The sequence below is a fragment of the Silurus meridionalis genome, chromosome 11 (assembly GCF_014805685.1).
Source record: "Silurus meridionalis isolate SWU-2019-XX chromosome 11, ASM1480568v1, whole genome shotgun sequence".
Taxonomy (NCBI): domain Eukaryota; kingdom Metazoa; phylum Chordata; class Actinopteri; order Siluriformes; family Siluridae; genus Silurus; species Silurus meridionalis.
The window spans coordinates 19,092,222-19,119,533 of NC_060894.1; the positions used below are offsets into that span (position 1 = coordinate 19,092,222).

Genomic DNA, 27,312 nt, shown 5'->3' on the forward strand with positions numbered 1-27,312 from the left:
CCTGCATGTTTTCCTTCACCACATCCATAAACCTCCTCCTTGGCCTTCCTCGTTTCCTCCTTCCTGGTGGCTCCATCCTCAGCATTCTCCTACCGATATACCCCATTTCCCTCTTCTGCACATGTCCAAACCATCTCAATCTCAACCCCTCACCTTCTCTCCAAAACGTCCTACATGCACAGTCCCACTTATAAACTCGTTCTAATCCTGTCCATCGTCGTTTACTCAATGCCACTGTCTCTAATCCATACAACATCGCAGGTCTCACCACAGTCCTATAAACTTTCCCTTTCACTCTCACAGATACTCTTCTATCACAAAAGGCCACTATTTCATGTAAATTTTATCCAGAATCATGTTTCCTTGCAGTTACTGATAAAGAAAGGAAGCTGAAGATGAAATGGATAATAAAAATCACGTTAGTTTCTGGAATGACTAAGCTATGCATGTTGCTAATTTTAATTCATACAAGGCAAGCTGACTACCATATTCTGTCATTTTCTTTTTAAGACTGTCAAATAGGCTTAAATAATAGCAGATGGAAGGAGATTTTATACAAAATGTGTCAGTATAAACAATTTCTGAAACTGCTCGTTCACTTTCGGTCGTTTTCTCCTCAGGATGCTCTTAAAACAGAGGTTATCAGGAATACAGAGAAACTGCCATGTAAAGAAAATGTATATATTTTTAATAAGACTTAATTTAATGTAAAGTGTAAAAAAAATTACAAAATGTTTAATATAAGTCTTAGAATATGGTTTTTTGAGGCTATAAATAGAATTTCAGCTGTAGTGTTTTTAGAGTTACGGAGAAATTTATCAGTTTCAGTTCAATCAATTGAAAAATGGGCAACAAAATTACTTTTGAAGAGTAATATAGAAAATTTAACGGATGTCTTGGGATTTCTGGGAAGAAAACATCAAATACATTAACTCTCTTAATGGATATGAACCCAGTTTCAGTTTGCTGCTTTTTCCTTCACAGAAATTCAATTACTTTACTTAGAATTTGTGCTGCACTTTTTAATTATTTCCACTATCACAAAGTGGCACTACAGAAATCCAGCTGTAGATCCAGAGACAGTGGTGAATTTATATAAAAAAATAAAATAAAAACATCTGAGACTACATTAGGAAACCTTGAGAGGAACTCAAAAGGAAAACTCCTCCTCCTCTGTGTGTCATCGGATAGTTGCATCATAAATAATTACTCTTCTTCAGCTGTACAGTATCAATTCAAAACAGTACCAAGTGCATTAGGTACTTGGGTACAAGTAGTTAATGTGCTGAAATAAATTCTTGTTAAAGTTTTTACCAGGAATGCAAGTGTAAGATGTAAATCTATTATTTTAATGCTTTCAACACTACACTTCTCCATTACTTTAAGGGTTAATGCGCTCAAAACTGCTGTAAGAAGTGCAGTTTCAACTAATCATCAAGGATCGATAATGAATTTTATCCATAATTAAAACGCAACACCAGCTCGGAAATCAGCTCTGGTTCTGTGCCCCAAAAAAAGCCTGTATTGCCTTGAAATCGCTAATGAGACTCTCAAGGAGACCAAACACCCTTCGTTAAACTCAGGAATGTGCCACCTGCTCAGATCAGCTGCAGTGCAACATGTCCTGTCCATTAAAAGCAGTAGCGAGGGTATTCAGCTCTGTTCAGACTGCAATGTTTTGACTCTTCCCCCCACTGGTTGACGTTTGGCCTTCATATATTTGTCCTTGAGAAGTGATCTTGCAAAATAATTAATATAAAGTGTAAAACACGTAGCACAAAGACGTTCTATAAGCTTTTAAAAGAACTCCTATCCTGGCATTAAGTTACATTCTGCAAAGTTTGTATTAAACAATCCAAACAAACATTACTTACTAGTTTAAAAAAATTAGGTAAACATGACCACTTTGTTCCAACAAGGCAATTTAGCACAACCGAAACCATCCAAATGATGGCATTCTAAAATCAACAAGTAAAACGTGATACTCCTGAGCAACTGCCTGGTCTTGGATCACAAGACCCTACGGTTAGTGGTGAAGAGCAACAGGATCTCAATCTTACATTATGGACAGTTGCAATATCACCAGCATCGTGGATGAAAACTCTTCAGCCTCTCCTGCCAATGTTAGAATATTAATAATGTGACCTTGTGGTCACCTTGCTCCTGTTTTGATCAATGCAAGAATCTAAATTACTTCATCTGTTAGGCGCATCAGTTCCATATACATTGAACACTTGTTCTTGATGGATGGTATGAAAATTTCACACACAGGCTGTCGTGATGTTCTTACATAGACAAGCGAAACTCCACCACCTACAGGTCGAACACTGCATAATTTGAGTTTTATGACTCATGAAAAAGCAGCCTGTAAAAACTACTCAAACCAGCAGTTAGATAATTATGCATCATGAATTATAAGTGAGTAAATGAGAGGCTTAAAAACCTATCTTCCAAACAAAATGGAAAAAAAAAAAAAAAAAGGCAGAGCCAGAGTGGATAGAAAATACAACAATTTTTATTTTGTCTTACAAACTGTAAAAGGTAAGAGCAAAAGCATGCAAGTGACAAAAGAACCCACAATTTTATTCAAGGTTAGGATCAAAATCAAAACATAGGTATAAGACTATTGTTAGATAAGGACAAATGGACAAAATGACAAGCAATCCACCAAGGCTAATTCTGAAGAGGTAATTAGATATAAATGACAATTTCATCCCACTGCTTTCGTGTCTCTTCATAATGAGATATTGTATAGCCAATTTTTTCAAACTGCTGGCAAAGTACAGATCAAGAAAATTATGCTAACCCCCACTTCTCATAGACTGGTCAATTAAACATAATTGGACAGGAAGTCCCCCCCCCCCCGTTTAAGTGAGCATGCTGGGATGTACGAGAAAACAAAAACAAGCACAGAATATGTTGATCAACCAAGAATCAAAAGAATCCAATGAAAGTGTTTACACTGCCACCTTGTGGTACTTTGCAGTTCAATCAGTCATTGAGTAAACATGAGAATATTCAAAAGCCCTTTCTTCAAAATTGTATTTGAAACAGCAGTCTGATTTGTTTTATACCTTCAATATGTGAATTTAATCTACATTCCATAATACACAACATGTCTGGCTAAAAACTACAAAACTAGTATAAAATTATAACTTTTCTATAAAGAGACCCTTAAAATGTTATGTTTAAAAAATAAAATAAAATTTAAAAAAAAGATACACAAATAAGGTAAAAATCACAGCACCTGGAGGACTGATAGCGCAAAAGCTGCCTACTCGTCACTGAGCTTCCGGTCTCTCTACAGTCCTCCACTGATTGCTCAATTTTGGTTCATAGAAAAAAAAAAATGAGGCATTTTTAATTAATTCACATGAAGAATAAAAAATTAAAAATGTACCAAAAAAGGTTTACAAGCAATTTACCTATCTTTAAAAAAACAAACAAAAAAAAAAGATACAAAAATAGTTCTGAGGTTGTTGTAGAGTTGGCAGCTGAACCTGGCTGTAGTGGAAGAGATCAGTGGTGTGTAGTGTAACTGCCCTCACATGATCGAGCAGCCTCTCTTGGCGCCCTCTCTTGGCAGTTCTCCCTGTCAGGGCATTAGGGCAAAAGATCAGTACACAGAGTAGGGCTAGAAATTCTTCAGACATAGAAATTTCTTACACTAAATTAAACAATTAAACTAAAATGTGCATTTCCATATTTCAAAAAGGGAAAAAAAGAGCAAAAATCACACTAATCATGGAGTGATGGGTTTTTCTACAAGGGGACTTTTAACAATACAGACCAGGTAAAGGTAAAATATGTACATTCTAACTTTTGTTTTAATTTCCTATTTCCTAATGAATTCATTCATTCATCCGTTTGAGCCCTGGTGAGGGTTGTGGGTTTGGCTCCTATCCTGGGAAATCTCTCAGAAAATTACACCCTTCACAGAGCACAATGTACACACTAACAACCATTTAGCATAACCAAATCCTACTGCAGGCAACTGGCATGTGTTTGTCAGGTGGGAATAAACCACGCAGACAGAACTTCATCCAGACAGCAACATTAGCTCAGGATTGAATCAGGGGAGCCTGAAATTGTGAGGAAATAATTCTACCGAAAAGAAAGCAAAGCTGGGCAAAAATGTCCCCATAAATCTGGCCTTGAGTAAATCGTGTTTTCTTAGGTCATCAAGGTGCAGCTCACCTGCTGAAGGAAGAGTTCTTCTTCAATTTCCTCCACTCCATCATCTTCCTCCACTACTGTGGCTTTGAACACTGTACACCTTACAGCGACCTCCTGCAAACAGCATGACACGGACACACGTTAATGTTACAAACAAAGCAAAAGGTGGCTAGGCAATTTTTCCATCAATCATTTCTTACTTCTCCCTCTGGGTTGGTCAGGACCACCTTGATGTCCTCACCAGTGCCCCAGGAGCTCTGGCTCTTCCAAATGAGATCAGTGGGTGGGTTGGAGCTCACACCGGCGTTAGATGCCCAGATCTACAACAGACAGTTACACTTAAGAAGTTTCAGAAACAGCTCCACAAACTACATCTAGTAAAATAACTACTCCATGACTGTTAAAAGGCAGAGCCAAGCACTTACTGCAACTTTCTGTCCAGCCTTTAAGACATACTTTGGAGTGAACTTGTAGGTAGCAGAAGTTTCGCCAATAATTCTTTTCAGCTCAAAACCGACCATTGCCTGGTCCTAAAAAAGATCCCATTTATATTGCATTAGCATCATAAATGTATTTCGGTTTAAACGTAATGTTTACACAACTTGGCCTCGGACCTGATCGGAGTTGTTGTGCAGCCGGATGAACTTGCCGTCCACATCGAGCTCATCGATGCAAACGTTCCCAGTGGCAGAGGCTGAGTGAGCAATGCTGACACTGCTGCTGGCCTCGGACTCCTCCACGTCCACGCGCTTTCTCTTCCCACGTGTAGTGCGGACGCTGCGGCTGGACGAGGCTCGAGACACGGTCACACGAGACGACGGGCTGGGAGACAGCTTTAATCTAAAAATCGAATAAGTCCGAAGAGTAAAGTGTTGGAGCGTTAGTGCTTAACTTTCATGTTTGTTGCAGCTCAGCCAGTAACACTAGCACCAAAGGAATAAGCGCAAGAGAGTTTTACCTCTCCTCCTCGCCCTCCAGGAGCTTCCTATAGGCATTGATTTCCATGTCTAAGGCCAGTTTGACATCCAGCAGCTGTTCATACTCGTCCAGCTGCTGCTGCATCTTGGCCCGGATCTCCGCGAGCTCACGCTCTTTTTCAGCTAGCATCCTACGACTCAGATCCTTCTCTTGAGCCAGAGCAGCCTCCAATTCACTGATGCGATCCTGCCAGCCTCGAGTCTGTTCACGCAAGTACAAAGTACGAGTGGATAAAAAAAGTGAGCAATAAAGAATATAAAATCAAACCCCCATGATTAGTGACCATGTTTAGCCTGCCTATAAACACATTCCTGTCCTTTTCATCTTTCATCTACCTCCCATTTTGACACTGCTCTTCTGTCCACTCTCGTGTTTATCTGCTCCTGTTCCACTCCTCCTACAGTGCAGATGCTGCCTTTCTTTCCTGCCTAGTACAATAAACCCTACAGTGCTAAAGCACATTAGACAGACATTTTATTAACCAGGTGTCAATATAAATTGTAAAGGAGGAAGAAAATGAAGCACTTTGCAATTTTTAGCCCTTCTGGCACATGGCTTCAAAATCATTTTGTTAAAAAAAAAAAAAAGTTTAGTTGTGTCACGGTTTGAAAAAAATGTTAAAACAAAAAGTCCAAAATAAATCCTCCAATATTTCAAACGTCAAACAATGAACGACAGTGTGTAATGAAAGACTTCTCACAAGACTAACAGACCTGAGAATCTGCATCAGCTGTACATTTTAAACAGGAAGTTTACTCAAGCTGCAAAAGAGTGACACACTGCTGCACACTTTGCTTTGCTAGATTCCCCCCCGCTGACCGTCTGTCACACCAAACATTTCAAAATGTGTCCTACAAATATAATGTAGTGTAATATCAATATAACAGAACTTCCTTTTAGGAACAGTAGGAAGGCTGTGCGCACGTATGCGTGTTTGTTATAGAAATCCTACCTCCTTCTGCATATTGGCCAGCTGAGCTGCCAGACTCTCGACTCTCATAGCAGACTCCCTGAGCTCTTCCCGTGCCATGCTTGCTGAACTGCTGTTCATCTCTGAAGACAGACGAATGTTCTCCACCTAAAACGCAAACGAGAGATGGCTCAATACGACCAGCTTGCAAGAAACGGAGCTTGAAATTAACGCAAAGAGGAACGAAAAGTGCCTTCTGAGAGGCTGGAAGGAAGTGAAGCACTGGCACTGCAGATGAGGTGTTAAAACGAGAAGAAGAAAAAAAAAAGTAAAGTAGTCAGGGGGCAAATTTAGTTCACAGTATGTACAGACGAAATATGCTTGAACACACTTGCGCTCTCCATCGTTATTTTTATAATAAAACAAATACACAACATTTAATTTTAAGTAACCAACAATTTAAATTATTTTCATAATAGGGTCAGATTTATTACATGCTTACAAATTAGGAGGGTTGGCAGAGATGTGTAAGGTTAAAGTGGAAATGCTTCTGCCACATATTTCTGCTGCAAGCAAAAACTGTGCAACACTTAACATCCTTAATTGCGCTCAACTAAAATTTCCGAGCCTCACTATCTGCTTCTCGCCACATGATCGCATCACAGCGATTAAGTAAAAATCCTCCAATACAAATTGTTGGAAGTAAATGGCACAAGCAGGGAGGAACGATTCAAAAAGCAATGCTACTTGCTCTGATAAATCATTCACATCAACTCGAATAAAACACCAAATAAATTCATAATGGATAGTTACAGAGCTTGAGAAAGCCAATTAATTGTATGTTTTATTAAAAATTCTCTACACGTTACACTCACCTTTGCGAGGTAGGTCTGCTCCATCTCTTCCTTGTAGATTTTGACTTGTTCGTCATGTTGCTGTCTCATGTCGGTCAGGGCCTGGGCCAGCTTGAACTCGTACTCCATCTGGCGACCGGAGTCCACTTCCACCATACGAGTCTCATGCCTGTGGCGGGTGTCCTTAATTTCCTGCAAGTGAGGCAAATAAAATGAGGGCTGTGTGCAAGTTTTTTCATATTTTACATACAAAATCAATAAAATTTTAATATGTGTGTCAGGCAAGGAACGAAACCCTTGTGTATGGATATCAAACATGCACGTTTAGACATGAATATTTATTTACCTTGTATTAGAGACCTGCCTCTGTATTTAATTAAAGCAGTGCACACAAGAGCAGAATGTAGAATCCTATTTGTGCATATTTACAAATCACTGTTATTCATTTTGGTGCTCGCTGCAAGTGAAACTAAAATATCTTATTCTGAAAAATTTCTGTTTCTTTTCATTATAGGAAAAAATTCCCCAGTAGGAATTCACAAGAAATTCAAACCCACGTTCTGTAGAAAGTGACTACACAAGCAAAAGAATGTGTCCCACCCATGATCATGAACCACATCATCCACGATACAGTTTGGGTTTTTTTGACGTGTTCTGATGCGTTTCATGATCGAGCCGATAAGAGCAATCATTCAGACAGCTTTATCAGGTAGCTTTTAACAATACAACGCGGGGGCAGTAACAATCTGTTAACTCCTTTTAATTCACTTTGTCGACGTAATCCGCCTGCACCATCGAACATGTCCAGGACCATGTGCAACCTGGCTGCTTCTACTTTACTATTCATACTTAACCTCAACAGTACATTACAAACCAAATGAATATCAAAGTGCACAAGTGTGGAATTACAATGAAAGTCATAACTATTTTGATTCTTGGTTTTGACTAAATATGAAGGCAAAATTTCTAGTACATATTAAACTAGAAGTAATGATACAAATGTGAAAAATTAAGGAAGGAAAAAAAGCCTCTTTAAACCTTAGAACTAAATTCAATAAATGGGGATTGTGCCGTTTACCTCTTCAAACATGTTTTTGCGGAAGTCAAGCTCCTCCACCAGGCTCTGGCAGCGGTTCTCCACATCCACTCTCAAGAGAGTCTCATCTCCCAGCTGCTTCTTAGCAGAGACCAGTCCTGCCTCCAGCTAAATACAGAGGTGAAAGTACCATTAGCAGGAGCTTTTGACCAAAATTACATTACTTGCTAGAAAAATTCAATATTTAAGAGGAGACGTGTACCTCCTGGATCTGGGATTGCAATTCTGCTAGCATGGCCTCCAGGGCTTTCTTCTCAGAGTAGGCTGTGGCCAGATTAGCATCCTTAGTGTTCAAAGACGCCTCCAATTCCTTCAGCCGACCCTGGCAGCCGGACAGGTCAGAGTCCTTTTTTGCGTAGCTACAACCACAAACAAGCAGCATTGTCAGTATCTAAAGGTGTGGAAACAAACCAGCAAATGCACAATGGAACAGTTTTTGAGGTTAAAGTTAGATTAAAGCATCTGGTCACAGGTGAAAGTCCGTTATTAATTAATTAATATTATTTCATGGTAATTCACTTAGATTTTGTTCATTTCCACTCCATGAAAGCAATCAATGCCATTATGTTAATCAGAATATTTTACAAGGGAATACTGAAGTCTGCCACATTGTACAGTTTAAAAAAAAATTTAAATAAAAAAAAAAAAAAAAAAAAAGTACTGCAAACATCCCTGACTCATGTGTTCAACTATGTTTGAAAGTGTTTCTAAAACAAGGCCATCTTACTAATTCCAAGGGAGTCATGTGAACGAAAAGATTCACACAAAAACACTGTTCATACACCAAAAGTAAATGGAATTCTTAACTACATATTGGTGGCATTCCCTCCTCTGAATGGCAGACATGAAACCGCACAGATTATACCATGTGACTTGGGAACGCACGCATTGTTCAGAGTCGTGTCATTTCAGTCAATCTTCTATGAGCGCATGGACACCAAAAATGAATAAACAACTTTTCTGCAGGAAGGAAACATACAAATATGTACAAATACGGAACACACCATGGTGATAAGAAGAAATGGGTGTTATAACAAAAACCCCCTGAGCAAAGCTGATTATTTTTCAACAGCAAAGTTTTACTCCTCATAAACCGATTTCCCAATAATCCAATTCTTTTAGATTAAAAATTGGACGCATCATGGCGTCATTCCTTTTAAAAGTACATTTAATGCATTAGAACAACCACAAAGCCAGTTTCTCCCACCTATTATTACGAAACAATTCTTATTAATGAGCACATTAATACAAACCAAATGATTCATCATTTGCTTATACACTCTCACCCAAACGATAAGCAGCTGCTAATTAGGGGTCACGCTCAAGAACCCAACAGTCGCAGCCAAGCAGGTAATCTAGAGCCCTAACTGCTAATGCTCCACTGTAAATGTTTGCCATGCAGCCGGCAATTGTCAAACAAAAAATACCCCCCAACCAATCAGCATCAGGAATTTAACAGTGGTGTGGTAGTCATTCCATTAACATGGGTGGTGTCTGAAGTGACAGAAGAATGTCATTATGATGTCTGAAAATTTATGCAAGTTGTTGCACTCAATATAAACTTGACCTGGCACTTTAACAGTTCTCTGGCTACAAACATCACTGTGCAAGGAGCTCGTAAATGCCTGACTAATCACAGCAGGTTCTGAAAAATACTTGTCAGAAAGATCCAGCACATGACTGGTAATTGGTTTTACTGATGTACAATTATTTCAAAGAATTACCTGGAGAAGCTAATGGGCAGTGCCTTAGTGCATCTGTGTGTGCAAGTGTATTTATGGCATGAGCAAGAGATTTTCTATCTATCTATACACACACAAACATTTAGAGCATGTATGGCATGTTAGGAATGCTGAACAAAGGGCAGTTTAAAGTTCGTTAATTCAGCTCATTCTTTTCTACTCTTGAGGTGATCGGATACAGGTGACGTTGAATGACCAACCAATTTAGGTATATATTTACAGCAGAATTTAACTAAAATGCTGAATGCCTGGAGATTACCATCCTGTAAGCTACATAACTTTTGACTAAATCAAATCATTTTCCAGATCACAAATGGTAATAGGTACATGGCCTTTCTACACATTCATGGAGCAAACAAGTGTCCAGGTCAGGCCAATCCACTCACTCTTTTGTGGCACAGAGTACAATTAGCTCGCCATGCCAAAAAGGTGCTGAGCATGATTACATTTTCTGGGCTTAGCCATGCTCACATGGAAATCCATGAGAGTTGGTTACAAACAAACATAGCAAATCGTCTCCCTTTTCTCAGAACCTTTTGACCCTAAAGTGTGAAACTGCATGTAGGATCATCCAAATGAATAAATCAGTATAAGGGAAGAAACAAGACGACCCAAGGATATTCGCAATAATTGTAACAGTGTTTATTCAAATGGCATCCACAGTGTGCTCCTTGTATTCCCTAAAAGAACAAGATCCACCTGTTATTAAATGGACACTTGGAGCAGTCTGGTAAACAGACGACTCTGAGCATTTAGTCCATATTAGTAGCAAACGCATCCTCAAGGTTCAACCTGGACAAAGGGGCACTTCTTAGTACGAACTGGGCAGCTGGCTTAGACAGCAAACCTATAAGGGCACAGGGTCTCTCAGCTGTCATGTCACTCAAAGCTCAGTGACGTAACGGCATGAAGCTGCACTCAACCATATACATACACATATATATAAAAAAAATTAGATCACTGCTAATGTAAATATAAACAAGCGCATTTTTTAGCATAGTAAAAACAGATGAACAGAGTTCTCTGTGCATTTTCCATTACGTTATAGCAGGCTCATCAAAGATGAATGACTTATTCAGATTACAAACCCTACCCCCTCTTCTAAGGAGAACGCTGCGCACGAGCACATATGGGTGTTGGAAATAGAGTCCAACTTTCTTATAAACAGATGGCAAGAAAGTTCTTTTTGTTTCAGTCAATCAACTGACTTATGTTGGTTCATGCTATTCAGTCAATATACCTTCAGATTTGCCTTTTGTGGCCCTCATTTTTGGAATTCTTTAAGACACAATTCAATTGGAATTTCCTGAACCATGTCAAACAAATATAGTTTCACAGGCACTTACCCAGGAGTAGTTCTTATGTTCCACTAAAGATAGAACAGTGGAAAAAAAGAATATACAGGCAATATGGCCATATAACAAAGATATCTACACATACATATACCCTGTTACTTATCTGATGTAGATAATAAACCATGATGCCCAGTAAAACACACTGCAACTACATTATAAAAACTATAAGCCTGTTGAAGGTATTTTGACTCTGGCAACCAAAAACCTGCACAGCCGACAGAATCAAAACAAATGTAAGCCCAACTGATTGAATATTGGAATAACAATGCACCCTTGTGGTATAATTGGAAATAAACAGCTAAACAAATCAAACGGTCAGAAAAAGAGACTTCAGCTATATGTAAGGATGCTACTGATGTTGCCATTGGGACCTAATTAGAATAAAACGGCTGATGCAATACTGAATTAAATGCCCGTGTTTTTTAATGGTAAAGTTTTCTATTTTATTTACATTTGGAAATGTACATGCAAATCCCCCCCCCCCAGGGACTTGAACCTGCTCTGCTACATGATTAAAACAGTAATGATGTAGGACAGCGCAAAATTGCAAATTGCACACAGCTGATTAGAGATTTCAGCTTGAGTACCAAGTGTTTCCAATAAAACATTTAGCAACGGAAGTCATGAGACCATCTTAGACAAAGAGCAAGTTTTCTACTTGTGATTCACGATCACATTTCTGAAATAAAGTTAATGTTTAGAGGCTGGCATAATGAGTGGCGTTTCCTAACGGTGAAGTTGCAAATGGCCTTGGCATTAGGTAAAACTTCACTCAGACAAGTTTCTCCATGACCGATTACCATTTAAACAAATGCAAACTGGCCTTCATCCTGACTGATGAATCGCTTTTGCTCAAGTGAGGCAATACAAATGACTAGCTGCAACTCTTTAAATACATTTGATTTCAATGGGCAATTAAATTTCTGACTCAAAATTACTAAATGAGTCAATTCACTTGTGGATTATCAGACACTGTGGTAAGGCAGAAAATGGTGGTTCATATTTCTAAAAACACCTAAAGACTAAAATCAAATCTTATGAAACTGACAATTGTTTACAAATGCATCCGCTCTCAACGTGAATTACGATGTTTAATATGTAAATGGATCGAAGGCTGGAGCTGTTGCCTTTTGAATATGCTTAATATGGTACTTTGAATCTCAAATGATGATGCAGTGCTATCATGGTTCAGGATGAAGCTCTACATCAAATACCGTAATTTCTGGACTATAAAGCGCATATATAAGCCGCACCCACTGAATTTTACATATATATTTATATTTGTAACATAAATAAGCTGCACCTGTCTATAAGCCTGTCTACACTAATGTACTTTACACAGGCTTTAATGAAAGACACGGCGTAACGGGTGAAATATGTTGCGCTTCCTTTAGGAGCTTAGCGGTGTTTTGGGAATAGCATGCCACTGCATTTTTCCGGTATTACTGCGTGTGTTCAAGACGAGGATTATGTCCTTATTTTCTGATGCTCATTTCTAAGTTTCTTTGACTAACCCTTAATGCTGTTGCCAAGAAAAATAAAAAAGCACGAGTTTTGGAAACCTGTCTGTGCTTATATGATTTCTGTTGTAACTGGAGTTAGTGAGCTCTCCCTTCACCCAGACTCAACGCGTTACAACGGCTTGTATCTAAACAGTAGCCGACCAAGAAAGTCATTGTTCACTGTCTTCCTCCGTCCTTTCACAACTATTTCTCTCTGGTGTTTATCTTTTGGCATCGTCGTGCGTTACAAAAAAACGTTTCTCCCGATGCCGTGCAGCTCAGAACACAGGTGAGGTGCGTTTTTTCGTTTCCGTTCGGAAATTTCATTGGTCTAATGTTATGTCGCTCAGTTTTTTGGCTTGAAAACCCAGGAAAAATTCATAAATTAGCCGCTTCCTTGTTTAAGCCGTGGGGTTCAAAACGTAGGAAAAAAGTAGCTTATAGTCCGAAAAATTCGGTAGTTTTTCTTCACAATTATACATAATGCATTCAAAATAATTAAACCGGTCAGCTGCAATGATGTTATATGATTTCCACTGGGTTTTTTTTGCAATCTGTTCCCAGCTCAAAACCTAAATAAATAGTTATGGTATACCCTTCAGGGTACAGAATATTATTGAAGTACTCAAGTCACATTTTATTCACAAATTTATGAATATGAAAATTTATTCCAAGGTTTAACTTAGCAAATAATAAGGGGGTAAACAATTTCCTTGATAATAACAAAGAAACGCTAATCATAAATACTGTGTATGATCCCTCCCCTTCCAATTGCATCACATAATATCTAAAAAAGCCATGTACAATCGCTTAAACAAAAAGACCATCCATACACTTCAAAAACAGCACCCACAAGACCAAACAAATCAATGAGCATTCAGGAACCGGACATTCAGAAACAAACAGTCATCAAGACGACTCACTTCCCTCTAATTTGCAGACACTTGTATAGAATGAGTGGGATGGAACAGTGTCACTACTAGAAATACCACGAGGCAGGTTTACTACCGACACCATCCATTGACTGAACTCTCCACAGAGACAGGGAGATGCGAACAAAAAGGAAGAGACAAACCTTGAACAAAAGACACACACAAAAGAAAAACAGTCTAGCTCTGTCCACCAGATTGCAAAGCATGTGGGGGAATAAATAAATAAATAAATAAATGCACTGATAACTGCACAGCGATTAAAGGGTTTTGGTTAACCAAGCCGGAAAGTGTCATGAATCTTGGCTGCATCAGATTTCAGGAAATATGAAAACCAAAACCAGTTCTCACGCATGAAAACTGGGGTGGTGGTGGGGGTGAGGGGTAAATAAGACATACCCCCATTTTATATTCTCCTTTTGAATTAAAGCCAATTAATCACTGGCATCATTTGTATTATTCCTCCTCATTCAATTACACAGGAAAACAACGCACAGGGGGGAAAAAAATTACTTGGCTCCACTTTGAGAGCATTTTTAAGCAGATGATTCTTATTTTGATCAATTAGAAGGAAAAACAGCCCCATTTTTGTTTCAGTTTTCATTCCAGCAAACTGGAGGATGTAGGTAGCTCCCATCCCCCCCCACAGCCAGCAAAGGTGTGGCACTTGGAAAAGTCCAAACTTCAGCACGCGGATGTGTGAAATCCCGTGCACAAGTGTGTGTGCGGTCAAAACCACACCGTAAAATCACAGACACTGCACTTACACTCCAAAACCCTCTCGCCATGCAAGAACCAGTGTGGACCATCAGATTACTTTCAGGTCTAATCTCCTGTCCTATCAGACTCACGCCTGGCACACCGCCGACACGCTGCGTGTGTAACCGCACGCCTGCGGAGTTACAAATGGCGGGCCATTTTGAAACAATGTCGCACGGAAGCTGATTTCATTGATACAAAAGAAAAGAAACCGGACACAACAGAGAGAATATAGAAGGTTTACTTACTTCTGCTGGAGTTGTTCATGCTCGGTTCGGAGCTTTCCCAGCTCGATCTGCAGCCTGGCCCGCTCTTTGGCGGTGTCGTCCAGAGAGCGCCGCGTGTCCGCAAGCTCCGTCTCATACAGAGACCTGAGGCCGGTCAGCTCCCGGCTCCTCACCTCTTCCTTCTCGGAAATCTGCAGGTGGAGCACGCTGTTCTCGGATTCTAGACTCCGGACTTTGTCGATGTAAACGGCCAGGCGGTCGTTAAGGTGGCTGAGCTCCTCTTTTTCCTGCAGTCTGGTGATCCTCGTGGGGCTCAGAGGGGTTCCCCCGCCGCTCGACCGGGTGATTATTCTCTGGCCGGCCGGGGTGGAAGTGGCGGTTGCCATTGTAAACTTAAAAGCTGGAATAAAAGTAAAAAACGATATAAATAATATATAATTTAGAGGATAATCCAAAATTGGTCTAAATCTCACTATTCTGGCACCGAGTAAGAATATGGTTGTAGATACAACCAAGTGGTCGATAAATAAAGGCCTAAAATGTTGCTCAAATAATTATACAATTAACTCCAATTAACCCTAAATTGATCCTGTATTAAACACAGCACCTGGAGAACGCAAAAAACAAACAAAAAAATATATCGATAAAAACACGGCTCACATGAATATACCTTACTTTGTGCTCCAAACGAATGAAAGAATGGGGTGGACGAACATGGCTGCTTATCAGCGTAGGGAGGGCACGTGACCCGGGCCGACCAATCACAAATCGCGGCAACGCTCGACGTTTTGAACTGACAAAATTCAAATAAAATGGAATGCAGGCTGCGATGCGACAATAATGCTGAAGATACAACACGTGGTACAGAGACAAGGAACACACACACACACACACACACACACACTCTCTCTCTCTCTCTCTCTGATATATTGGTTATTGCTTAGCAGTTGTATTTATTATTGGTTATTGATAATTTGTTTTAAAGAAATGCACATATTTTGGTGTATTTTACACCATGTTAAAATAACCATGACAAAAACAAACTGGTTTTACAGCCTGATTAAATTTATGAAACAACGAGAACAACAATTTTGAATTATGAAATCCCATAAAATGAAAAAAATAAAAGAGACTGGACTGACATGCATGTTTGTTTACATTTTGGCTACTGTTCAATTTTGTTTACTTTGTCTTGTTACAACAGGTTTACCGGCAGAGCTATTTTGTGTTTTGTCCTGCACTGTCCTGTGTTGTCTTGAACTGTCTTGTGTTGTCTTGAACTGTCTTGTGTTGTCTTTGCACTGTCTTGTGTTGTCTTGAACTGTCTTGCATGTCTTGTGTTGTCTTGCACTGTCTTTTGTTGTCTTGAACTGTCTTGTGCTGTCTTTGCACCAGGTTGCACACATACACTTTATGTGGCGAGGACACTTACTAGTCCTTAGCCCTGTGTTTTTCTGTTTCTGTGATTGTTGTATGTAGCACCAGGGTTCTGGAGGAACGTTGTTTCATTTCACAGTGTACTGTTGTTTTTTCGCCCTAAATATTGCACACGTGCACTGAGAATAGTAGCCATTTCTTGTTCTCTCTCACAGTTAATCTGTTTTTGTCATCACTATGTGGTCCTGCCCCCAAGCCAACATACCGATCACTCCTGGGTAATTACTACCTTCTACAGTACTCTGTGTTTACATTCGTTTCTGGTGAGTGGCTGCTATTTGCTGCTAAGTCAGAAAGAGAATTGCTACAAACAATACAATGTAAATTGAGAATTCTATTTTGGGCAATACAGCAACATTTACAAATACAGCACAGCATAAAACTTAATAAATACAATTATGAAGGTCATAAGTTCAAATATCAGCACTTCCAAGCGAAGACCTTGAGTAATGCTATTTACCCTCAACAGCTCCAGTGTATAAAAGAGATAAAGGTCTGTCCCTCTGGATATGGATCTCTGCTAAATGCCATAAATGTAAATAAAACTCATACACAGAGGTCACAAAAGCCTGATCTCTGGCTTCCCTAAATATTCTGGTATGTTTTGTCAATAAACATGACCAAAAAACCTCCACTTCTTTCACGGAGAAAGGACAATTTGACTTATAACAACATGCTGTTTAAAAAAACCTGCTTTTATGGAAAATAAAAATGTGTTCACATGGTGTGTACAATCTTTAAGATCATAAAACTGTAGGGTAGATATGTATTCACAAGACACCAGAAGCTTAATATCCCCTGGGCAGAGCCTCAGAGTCTAATATTACTGTAACACACAACCAAAGTGAAGAAGAGGAGACAGGCCATTATAGAATGTTACAAGTTTGCATTGCAGTTAGATAATTTAGAGGCATTCTCTGACCTGTGCACGTGTGATTTGACAGAACCACTTAACATTCTTTCTCAAAGACAGCAGCTTTATTTTATGGTCAACTGGGACTTTGACCAAGGAGCGCTTAGCAGGGTGTGTTTCTAGGAACCTTGGATTTGGGCAACATATATCTTATATTTGACTCTTTTTTCAGAAATACATTAAAAGTAATTTATTGTTGAGTAAGCAGTAGCTGTGGGTGCTGTATGCTACTTAAACATAAACTCTCGTCTAAAACTTTAAGGAAATCTAATTCAAATGTCTACACACTGCTGTAAAAAGTCCTTTTAATTTGGTGTCCAACATGCAACAAACTTAACCTTTCTCTAAAATTGATTATAGCACAGATTCAGCAGTTCCTCAATCTGATTAGCCAAGAAGGTGAAGGTTCGATTTTATTTGTATAGCACTTTCAACATTGGATGTTGTCCCAAAGCTGCTTTACAGAAATAAATAAATTATGCATTACTATTTTAGCATCATAAACTAGTTCCTTTATGCTTTTCCCTACTGAGTGAGCCGGTGGCAAAACTCTCTGAGACAGTATGAGGAAGAAACCTTGAAAGGAACCAGACATCTGGGTGCCACCAAATGTCCAATCAGGATAGTTCCTTAATTGTTAAGGTCAAGTCAAGTCAAGAAGCTTTTATTGTAATTTCAAACACATATAGCTGAAGCAGTGAAACTAAACAACGTTTCTCCTGAACCCTGGTGCTACATACAACAACAATCACAGAAAACACTAGGACTAGTAAGTGTCCTCGCCACATAAAGTGGAAGGTTATCAACTGTTCCACGATAGGAACATCAACGTAAACATGTACATAGTCATTGATTGTAGTCCTAAACCTGATCCTAATCTTGAGTTTAACCTTCCACAGTGACCTCATGGAGCTTTAGGTGCAGCAGCAATTAATGGTTTTCAATTAAATCACTGTCATTGCTAGCTATAATGCCAGCTATGATTTAAAACAGGATTATATGAATGCGCTTGTTCAAAAATCTCCAAATAATCTAAGATTATCAACAATAAGTGGATTAATAAAGAGGACTTTGCACTAAAATAACAAAAAACATTATTTTCTGTTGTATTAATAACAGCAAGAGAAAAAGGGTTCAGCTGAAAGAATGGATGTTTAGCATCTAAATTGTAAGAAATAAATGAAAATACTGGTGTATGACCATTGTATTAAATACAACTGTGAACATTAACTGATATTCTTTCATTATATTTGGTGACAAAGTCTTAGCTGGTTATATTCATACTGTGACAGTTATTCATTCTTGCTGATGGGCCTAATTAGGTAAAATTAGCTAATTATATCTATATAGCTACAGATATAAATATAGCACAAATAAAACATCTTTCAGTGTGCTTCATGAAAGATTTGTTCGAACTCACAAGACATTTCATGTGACACCACAAACACAGTTTTGTCTGATGCCTGATGTGAACCCTCAGCTATATAGACAGCTGTGTATCTAAAAAAAAATCTGGAATTAAATATATAATAGTGTAATAATCAAATTGCATTTATAAGCATGTAATTTAAAACAAACAACAATATTCCGGACACATCCAAGTTTTTATACATTTCTCTGACATAGTCGGGATACATTAAAGAAGACCCTGATAACAGCAGCTAATTTTTTTTTTGCTGCAATATTTAAAGGACTTTGTTTTGAATGTTGATTTGCTGCAACTCTTTTGGTTGTTTATTAATGTAGAAATATGATTAGTTTTAAAGTAACCATTAAATATTAAATGTATTCAAATCTATTCATAATATCGGACTAAAACGTAAAGATGAAAACAACACAACATACACAGTACGATGTATATACCAGAGATTATTTTGAAACCAAATTGCACACAGGTCCTTATTTAATGTGGTATATTTATGTAATATTGCTATTTTTGGCTCGAGAAACTTTTTTTGGCTCCTCTTTTGATGTCAGTGTGTGGAAGTGTCCTCAAATGGCAATGCCACTTTACAGCATTGTTCCCATAAACGCTATTGATTGGTCAGATGCCGCATGACAGATTCAGCTGTGTGGGTGTTTCTAGTGGATTTATAATGGTGAAGGAGGGCAGACAAGAGGTATTAAACATTCCTGCTGCCAAATAGACTAAAACATCTAAGGTACAGGCAAAATGGACAGCATTAGCAATAAAAAGTAAGTGCAATTGTTTTATACTTTTTTCTTCATGAAATATTTGCGTACTACATAAACAATTTGCGTACATTTTTGCCCCTGTCAGAAATTTCTCTGTCTCAAATGAAAATGATGAAGATTTAGCGCTTGGTGACTGGATACCTCCGGATGCTGAGCTGATACAAAAGATGGTCTCTCAGATTGAATATTACCTCTCTGATGAGCATTTGGTGAAGGATGCTTTCCTTTTAAAGCATGTCAGAAGAAATAAGCTGGGTTATGTCAATATCAAGTTGCTGACTTCTTTTAAAAAGGTAAAGGTTTTTGTAATATCATTATTAAGTTCCAGCTTGGCTAGACTTTTGCATGATTTCTTGCTATTCTTGGGTAAACGTTCCCTTCCTTTCCAGATGAAACAGTTCACCAGAGACTGGCGAGTCACAGCCCATGCTCTCCGGCATTCTTTAACACTAGAGGTAAATGAACAGGGAAATAAAGTGCGTAGAATGGAGTCAGTCCCAGAGTCCATCCTCTTTCAGGTACCGAGCAGACTCCTTTTGGTCTGCAATGTCACAGAATCAAATTTGACAAAGGACATGCCAAATGGCATGTCACTATCTCACAAAAGCACCTTGGAGACTGCAATTGCAATTCTAGAGCCATTTGGCACCATCACCATGGTTCGGGTCAACCAACCTGGCAGAGATCTTCCACCAGAGCTTCAGAAATACAGCTACAGATACCCAGAGTTGTTCACAAAGGAAAGTGTGCTTGTGGAATATGAAGATCTAGAAGGAGCTGGACGTGCTTACCACCAACTCTCACAGTCAGAAGGTAACATGAGAGTACTCCTGGTGGGGAAAGCTTCCAAGAAGAAAGCTGTGGATGTGGGTTCGGAGGACAGAAGTAATGGAAAAGGGATTTCAATCCTAAACCAACGCATGCTACAGCTTCAGACTTGTGGTGAAGACTCCTCAGCATGCAGCTCCTCAGAATCTGAGTTCGCCTCCTCATCACCCTCAAGCATCCCTCGCTTTTTCTCTGGCAGGGGAGGTTGCAGCCCCTTAAGTAGTCCACGTTCCAGGCCCAGATGTGTCCATGCAGCCATGCCAGGCCCTCGCATTTCACCCCTCTTAGCTTCAGAGGTCTGGGGCAGTCCAGACCCGAGTCCAAATTTGCTAGAGAAGCGCAAGATGTTTACCAACCAAAACAAACACACTCACACAAGGGCTCTGAATGGAGATGCTGTGCCAACTGGAGTCCTCCGTCTGCCTTATGGTCCTGATGGAAGTAAAGGTTTTCATGCAATCATAGTTAGGAAAAACCCTCATTGTTCATTCAAAGTCTAAGTAACCATTTATTTAGTTCTATTAATCAGTTGTTGGCTATTTGTGCTGTGTCTTTGTTGTTGATTTGCTGACTTCAAAATGTTAGTGTGTATAATAGTTTTGTGATTGTATCGTAATAAACATTTAATCCATTAATGCCATTTTTTCTGTATTCAGTACAAACCAAATAGTTTTATTCACACTGCAGCAATTGAACTTAATGTAACATCTTAAAGACAGTCTACAACCACCCCTATTTAAACCTGCACTGCACATATTTTGACACTAATCCAATTCATGCATATCAGTCATACATAAGGAATTATAGGGTATCCGTTCATTATTTCATCTTCTGTAATAATTTTATACAGGCTAGAATCCAGATCAAGGGTGTAAAGAGTACCTTAAAATCATACTTAAGTCAAAGTCTTAGATGATCTGATTTGAGCAGTGCTTGATTTGAACAGTATTTGACATACTGAATGTAGGCTCGAAGATGCACTAGTCCTAAACACCGAGACACGTGTTAGTGAAAAGCCAAAAACAGTTGATTTGTGAGGTTTAATTTCCTAAAATACAAATCGAAGGTCACACCTCAACACTGCATTAACCAAAATCACAACAGCCTCTTCACCATGCCAGAAATAAAACAATGATCAAACAAGTCAGTCAAAAAAAAAAAAAAAAAAAAAAAAAAAAGACAAAGTAGTAAAGCAATTTTTCAAAAAGGTATCTTTAGTTAACAAATACAATTACAGTATCATGTCACAAAGTAGAAGAACCGTTAGTATTAAATAAAATAAAATGGTGATGGCAATATCGTTTCTTCTGCAGAATAGATAATCCAGGGCAGATAAATCTCCATTGCAAAATAAAATTGGTGATGATCACCTTCAATTAAAATGTAGTGAAGTAAAAAGTACATCTACTGAATCATAAATGTTAAGTCGAGACTAAAATTTGCTTATATCTTTGATACGCAGTAAAACTAGAAAGTAATTATATTAAGTGTAGTAATGAAATACATTTACTTAAATACTTTACGCCACTGATCCAGATTTATATACAAGGTGAAAGGCAAAGAAATCAATGAAATTCAAATGAACCCAAAGACCTAATACATTTACACATCATTTACACCAAACCTTAAAGTCATTTCAACTGATCCTGGCAAGCAGCTTCAAATTAATAGTAAATATAATTTCACACCATTGTTTGAAACAAAGGTTGAACTCTGTACACGCTGGGTGTACCATTAAGGGTACAACTTAGTATTGTAATTATGTATCTTGAATCTGGGAAGGTTTATGGTGTATAAGAGTGCATCATTGGTTCCTCAAGTTCAAGTGCATTGTATATTGCATTTAGAAGTTGAGATGTACCCAGTAAAGGTGCACAGGATGTGCCCTTAATAGCACTTACCTCAGTATCTAGTAGAAATAGTACCAGTACTTTTTGTTCATGACTGTATTACATGGGCTCATGTACAACCCGGTTTGGGATTCTGAAGCTGTGGATAATTTATACAACAGAGTAGCTGACATAATAACTCTTCAGAAATTTGGATAGCGTCACCATGACGACTTTTTTAGAAGTGAGCCTGTGCAGCTCTTTGGCTCTGCTCCAGTGATGAAGAGGTTCTCTCTCATCCCTCAAACCAGGGACCTCTTACCTGTCAGACAGTACTGAGTAAAAATAATCTTACCAGATGTGTTGCACATGTTCTTTTATGGCCTTGTCGAATAACACTGTAATTCAGCTATTTTATTCCTGTTCTAAATTGAGCAGACATTATTTTGTGAATCAGGGAGAAAAAAAACTACTATTCTAAGCTTAGATGAATCGTCATTTTCAGCCCTGAACCGTAGGTAGACCTTTCAGAGCTTCAGCGAGAACGAGAGAGAGAGAGAGAGAGAGAGAGAGAGAGAGAGGTGGATCAACTGAGTCAGAGTTTTAACACAAAAGACAGGAAACTGTCAACAGTATTACTGAGTACACTTAAGTACAATCACCACAAAGGAAATATAATAGCAGGCAGTTATTTTGTGACATGCCGTGACTACAGAGAGCAGAAAAGAAATCTGGTGGAAGAAATAGAGCTGTGTGTGTCTAACAATGGAACATTTTGTCCACAAAGTTGATGTGTTAGAGGCAGGAAATATGGCAAGAGTAAGGATTTATACAAGAAGTTTGACAAGGGCCAAATTGTGATGGCTAGACATCTGGGTCAGAGCATCTCCAAAACTGCAGCTCTTGTGGGATGTTTCCGGTCTGCAGTGGTCAGTATCTATCAAAAGTGCTCCAAGGAAGGAACAGTGGTAATGAACCATTTACAAGAAAGGATATTGTGAATAAATGTGTGTTGCATTGAAGGTTTTAATTTTACCTCTTTAATGTTGAAATGAGCGCTGCATTAATTGCACGTTAATAAAATTAGTGCCATTAAAACGACCCCCTAATTCCATTAAAAAATTGATTATTACATCAGTCAAAATGTATATACACACACACACACACACACACACACACACACAAACACACACACACTATTTATAAAATTATTAGTAACAAAATCAATATGATAAAACTCTTAAGAATTTTGTTAAATGTTGGAGGATAGACAGAAAAAGATTCCAAACAAGAAAAAACTGATTCTAAATTAAGCTTTATTTTAAAATTATGTAATTAAGGATTCTGTAATAAACATAAATCTTACACAAGTGCGTTTTATTCATCATCCAAACACTCACATAACACCATGAGTATTCTAAATGCTTAGTGTAGTGCCATTTTACACAATACAGATTAAACATTGTGGTTAGTCAATGACAGGCAGAACAAGTAAAAGATGGACGAAGCATCATTACTACTAGATTGTGACGGATGCTCGGTGTTGATTTGAATTAAGCACAATATTGTTAATCAATAGAGCTGTGACTGTGACGGGATCACACTCTGCCTTTTTCTCACTTAGAAATAACAAATATAGGCCAAATAACTACTGTGAAAGCAGCGTATGGTTTCCGAGCTTGTTAAGACACGCACCTTTATGCAATGCAAAACCTGTCTCGCCTCGCACTTTAGGAAAACTCATGTTAAATGCAATCTGATCTGCCACATCACTGACAGCAAGGTGACAGCAAACTTTATTATATGGTCACTGTCTACACAGTCACTCACATACACAATCAGAAGACCTCCAGGTCAATTGGGTTGTACACTACCGGAGTGTCCTCTGTGCCCATTGCAGGTTCAGGCTGGTCCTCACCCCCATCCTCCAGTGACTCCAAAGCCTCGTTGGTGTCACTGGCAAATGTTTCTCGAGAAACGTCATCGTGCTCCTGCAGGTTCAAAGTGTTGATCGCCTGCTTCATTTTCTTGGCTGTTAAGTATTTTTGCCGCTGCTTGGCTGCCTTCTTGTTTGCCTTCTTGCTGGTATACTCTTTCTGGTTCTCCTCAAAAAATATTTCCTAGGAAATGGAAAGTTTCTTTAAGAGCAAGCCAAGCATTCTGATGTTCTAATGCTGATTTACCCACTCTGTAATGTTTTTCTCCCAATACATCTTGGTTATAGAAAATTTAAATAATTCTGTACATTCTAGGCAAACGCTACAGAAATGTTTAGATTATTTGTGACCAAAAAGACAAAAATAAATAAATAAAAAATCTTGGTGACCATTTTGAACTAGCCCAATTTTCTATAACAAATGTGACCCTGAAAATAATTGTCATGTCTGCTGCGTGAGCATGGGCAGTGTGATTCCTGCCTCAGTGAGAAAGATGTTAAATTGTGTAACTTGGATCAGTCCCACCATACCAATGGATCAGGACTAATTGTATGTAAAATTGTATGAAAAGTGTACGAAGGAAAAATATAAAACATGGACTGTGTCATAAATTAGGACCCAATTATGTGGAAAATAAAAGAATGGCTCAAGACTCTGCGTGTTAACTCTGGATTATGATGAAATTTTTTCCATCATACCTTGACCTGATCAAGAGAAATACTGGGGGTGTTTTTTAGCAAGTTCAGATAAACCCCTCCAGGTGTCCGTCTTCTACTGCGATCCTATGGGAATGAAACACAAACATGTAAATCCATCAGATCAAGATTACAAAAAAAAAATGTCAGGCAAATGTCTAAACAATCGAGCTCACCACTGCCCCTTAGTGGCACAAAGTGGGAAACATCTCAAGAGAAAGACTAAATTGTTGATCAGAATCATTTCTCCATCAAATGTGTGTGTATAACAATACAATAAATGATTCGGCAAATGCCCTTGCTGCTGAACAATGTAAAACTGAAGAGTTTTTTTTTATATCAGGAAGTCCTACCATCGTGTAAAGACCCCCACTTTGTTCAATCGTTGCCGTTTCGGACAGAAGCTCGATCGCTTTCTTTGTGCCAATCACCTTCACGACACGCTCAATTAATTCCCTCTTAGGCTCCATTAACCTTTTGAGAAAGAACAAAGGAGCAATACATGATGAATAATGTCAGGCAGACATTATTCTGTATTCTTTATACAACAATTTGAAATTTGAGAAGATCCTGTCATTACCTATGTGCTATTTCATCAATCACTTTATCTTCAGGGTCATCCTCAGTGATCTCGTATCTCCCTTTAATGTCCATCTCCGATTTAGGACCAAGCCGTTGCTTGACTGGTCGCTTCCTCTTCAGATAGACGTCGCTCTTCTCGTCCTGTCCACCGTGTTGCATGTATTCCTCTAGCTGCCCTTCCAGCATGCTCTCCACACCCTGCTCTTCATCCTCTTTCTCCTTTTTCATCAACTTACGTGCCAGCAAGTAGTTGTAGGTCTCACACTGGCGACTATCCATAGTGACTCCCCCCTCCATTCCCATGATGCCGAGTTCAGCTGCGACGGCCTCCTGGCTTTGCTCCTGCACCACAGAGCCCCAGATGTTGTTCACTTTACGTCCTGGAGGTCCTGCAGCAGTGGGAGCTGTGGGGGGTGCAGGCGGAGGAACGTTGTTGCATTTCTGACGCTTTCGCCTCCACAAAGCAGCCTCTTCCTCCGAGTCGCTGTCGCTGGAGTCGGTTGCAATAGAGCTGCGGTAGCTGGTGCTATATGGAGCAGTCTGTGAGCAATCTCTGCTCTGGAAGTGCCGGGTTGAAAAAGCTCCTGCAGAAGGCATCTAAACAGAAAGAATAGAAAAATGATTTCTTTAAATTATTATATAAATACAAAAAGGTGATAGTAATTATATATTTTGCTGGGTAGATTTTACAACTACTGCATACTAAATAATTGATCAAACTGCACACTGGACTATTTCATGGGTGAAAAACTCAATCACGTAATCAGCATCAAGTAGAAATCAGATCTCAATCAGACATTAGTGGACCCAGTCCGGCTTATCCGATCTGTCTTTCAACCAAAGAGGCTTGGAACTAAAACCATGTCTTATGCACCTGCAAGGACACAAAACTAAGCAGGAAGATCAGATACGTTACACAGATAACAGTGTTATTAGCTTCCCAGGTAACTTGACTGGGGTCTGTTGTTTAGCTAACGTTATAAAAACGTGCTAACATTCTGCCAAACACAAGGCGAAAACGCTGCACTGGAGATATAGATGTACATTTTTTATTCTTACCTGCAGCCAGGTATTTGAATGCATTTCGGACTCGGAATCAGAGCCGCTAATTTCTCCATCTTCAAGATTCTCCATTGTGTCTATGTTGTGATGGCCCGCCATTTTCTTTGCTAACCCGGAAGTTCTACGGAAGTTGAGGAGAAACGACGCCATGTGCGTCTCTCCTGATTGGATAAAACGAAACCGAAGGCTAAATAACATTATATAAACATTAGATACATATTACAAGTAAAGTGTTTTTTTTTAATTATACACACACACACACACACACACACACACACACACATATATATATATATATATAGGGAAGACATAGGGACATAGGGAAGACATATTTAAGGTGATATATATTTATAGCACCTTAAATATTTCTTCCCTCACCGCATCCACGAACCTCCTCCTTGGCCTTCCTCTTTTCCTCCTTGTTCCTCTAATAAACTCATTTCTAATCCTGTCCATCCTCATCACTTCCAATCTTCAACATCTTCAGCTCTGCACCTCCATGTTTTCTGTGCCCCCTGCTGTACTCACTGTACACATATGACTGTGTGGCCACTTCCAACTCCATGACCATCATCAAGTTTGCTGACGACACTGTTGTGGTGGGCCTGATCTCCAATAACAACAAGACAGACTACCTACAGAAGATTAAAACCTTGGAGAGATGGTAACAGGAGAACAATCTTCTCCTGAACGTCAGAAGTTAATAGTGGATGAAGCAGGAGCGGTCATACCAACTGCTGAATATCAACGAGACCCCAGTGGAGAGAGTGGACAGTTTGTGGTACCTAGGTGTTCACATCACGCAGGACCTGTCTTGGGCCTGTCATATTAACACCCTGGTAAAGAAGGTCTGGAAGCGTCTCTACTATCTGAGAGGCTTAAGAGGCTTTTACCTACCCTCTCGGGTGATAAGGACTTTCTATACCTACACCATTTGTTGAACAATTTTTTTGCACAATTGCACATCCATCACTTCTGTCTAATTTGTGTACACATACATACATACATACATATATATATATATATATATATATATATATATATATATATATATATATATATATATATATATATATATATATATATAAAATATATATATATATATATATATATATATATATATACAGTATATATCTTTATCTATCTATCTATCTATCTATCTATCTATCTATCTATCTATCTATCTATCTATCTATCTATCTATCTATGTATATATAAGGGGGGGTATATGTATATTATATTATTCCTATTTTTGTACTCTATAGTTATATTTTATACTTGTAATATACTTTATTTTTATATTAA

General features: G+C 38.7%; 3 protein-coding genes across 6 annotated transcripts; 1 reads left to right on the forward strand and 2 right to left on the reverse strand.

The window, feature by feature from the left end:
• Nucleotides 1–2,497: 2,497 nt before the first annotated feature.
• Nucleotides 2,498–15,276, reverse strand: lmnb1 (lamin B1). Of its 3 annotated transcripts, none has more exons than XM_046861813.1 (12): nucleotides 15,199–15,276; nucleotides 14,550–14,928; nucleotides 8,217–8,373; nucleotides 7,997–8,122; nucleotides 6,940–7,110; nucleotides 6,107–6,232; nucleotides 5,135–5,355; nucleotides 4,791–5,016; nucleotides 4,602–4,706; nucleotides 4,377–4,496; nucleotides 4,198–4,290; nucleotides 2,498–3,592 (listed from the first exon to the last, which is right to left on the reverse strand). In XM_046861813.1, exons 2-12 carry the CDS (start codon nucleotides 14,912–14,914, stop codon nucleotides 3,545–3,547), a joined length of 1,758 nt encoding a protein of 585 aa, XP_046717769.1. In that variant the 5' UTR covers nucleotides 14,915–14,928; nucleotides 15,199–15,276; the 3' UTR covers nucleotides 2,498–3,544. The 3 variants fall into 3 exon arrangements, with proteins under 3 accessions (XP_046717769.1, XP_046717771.1, XP_046717770.1); XM_046861815.1 differs by having other exon boundaries at nucleotides 15,204–15,255; XM_046861814.1 differs by having other exon boundaries at nucleotides 15,189–15,251.
• Nucleotides 15,277–15,299: 23 nt separating this feature from the next.
• LOC124393794 (la-related protein 6-like) lies at nucleotides 15,300–20,537 on the forward strand. 2 transcript variants are annotated; one of them, XM_046861817.1, is made up of 4 exons: nucleotides 15,300–15,389; nucleotides 18,927–19,074; nucleotides 19,160–19,367; nucleotides 19,464–20,537. In XM_046861817.1, the coding sequence occupies exons 2-4, from the start codon at nucleotides 19,052–19,054 to the stop codon at nucleotides 20,400–20,402; spliced, it is 1,170 nt and encodes a 389-aa protein (XP_046717773.1). In that variant the 5' UTR covers nucleotides 15,300–15,389; nucleotides 18,927–19,051; the 3' UTR covers nucleotides 20,403–20,537. The 2 variants fall into 2 exon arrangements, with proteins under 2 accessions (XP_046717773.1, XP_046717772.1); XM_046861816.1 differs by lacking the exon at nucleotides 15,300–15,389 and having other exon boundaries at nucleotides 17,623–19,074.
• Nucleotides 20,538–23,030: 2,493 nt separating this feature from the next.
• On the reverse strand, nucleotides 23,031–26,451 carry phax (phosphorylated adaptor for RNA export). The gene is made up of 6 exons (XM_046860364.1): nucleotides 26,399–26,451; nucleotides 26,005–26,168; nucleotides 24,944–25,542; nucleotides 24,717–24,837; nucleotides 24,367–24,450; nucleotides 23,031–23,851 (listed from the first exon to the last, which is right to left on the reverse strand). The coding sequence occupies exons 1-6, from the start codon at nucleotides 26,445–26,447 to the stop codon at nucleotides 23,570–23,572; spliced, it is 1,299 nt and encodes a 432-aa protein (XP_046716320.1). The 5' UTR covers nucleotides 26,448–26,451; the 3' UTR covers nucleotides 23,031–23,569.
• Nucleotides 26,452–27,312: the final 861 nt, after the last annotated feature.

What these genes read in the sequence shown, in the direction of transcription:
- lmnb1 (XM_046861813.1), bottom strand. Translation starts at nt 14,914, where the DNA reads ATGGCAACCGCCACTTCCACCCCGGCCGGCCAGAGAATAATCACCCGG. An exon ending in TGCAATCCCAGATCCAGGAG is followed by an intron (nt 8,123 to 8,216) that starts GTACACGTCTCC and finishes CTCTGTATTTAG; the next exon opens with CTGGAGGCAGGACTGGTCTC. An exon ending in AGCAGACCTACCTCGCAAAG is followed by an intron (nt 6,233 to 6,939) that starts GTGAGTGTAACG and finishes TTTGCGTTTTAG; the next exon opens with GTGGAGAACATTCGTCTGTC.
- phax (XM_046860364.1), bottom strand. Translation starts at nt 26,447, where the DNA reads ATGAGTTTATTAGAGGAACAAGGAGGAAAAGAGGAAGGCCAAGGAGGA. An exon ending in ATTGATGAAATAGCACATAG is followed by an intron (nt 24,838 to 24,943) that starts GTAATGACAGGA and finishes CTTTCTCAAAAG; the next exon opens with GTTAATGGAGCCTAAGAGGG. An exon ending in GTGGGGGTCTTTACACGATG is followed by an intron (nt 24,451 to 24,716) that starts GTAGGACTTCCT and finishes TCATTCCCATAG; the next exon opens with GATCGCAGTAGAAGACGGAC.
- LOC124393794 (XM_046861817.1), top strand. Translation starts at nt 19,052, where the DNA reads ATGGACAGCATTAGCAATAAAAA. An exon ending in GACAGCATTAGCAATAAAAA is followed by an intron (nt 19,075 to 19,159) that starts GTAAGTGCAATT and finishes TGCCCCTGTCAG; the next exon opens with AAATTTCTCTGTCTCAAATG. An exon ending in TGCTGACTTCTTTTAAAAAG is followed by an intron (nt 19,368 to 19,463) that starts GTAAAGGTTTTT and finishes CTTCCTTTCCAG; the next exon opens with ATGAAACAGTTCACCAGAGA.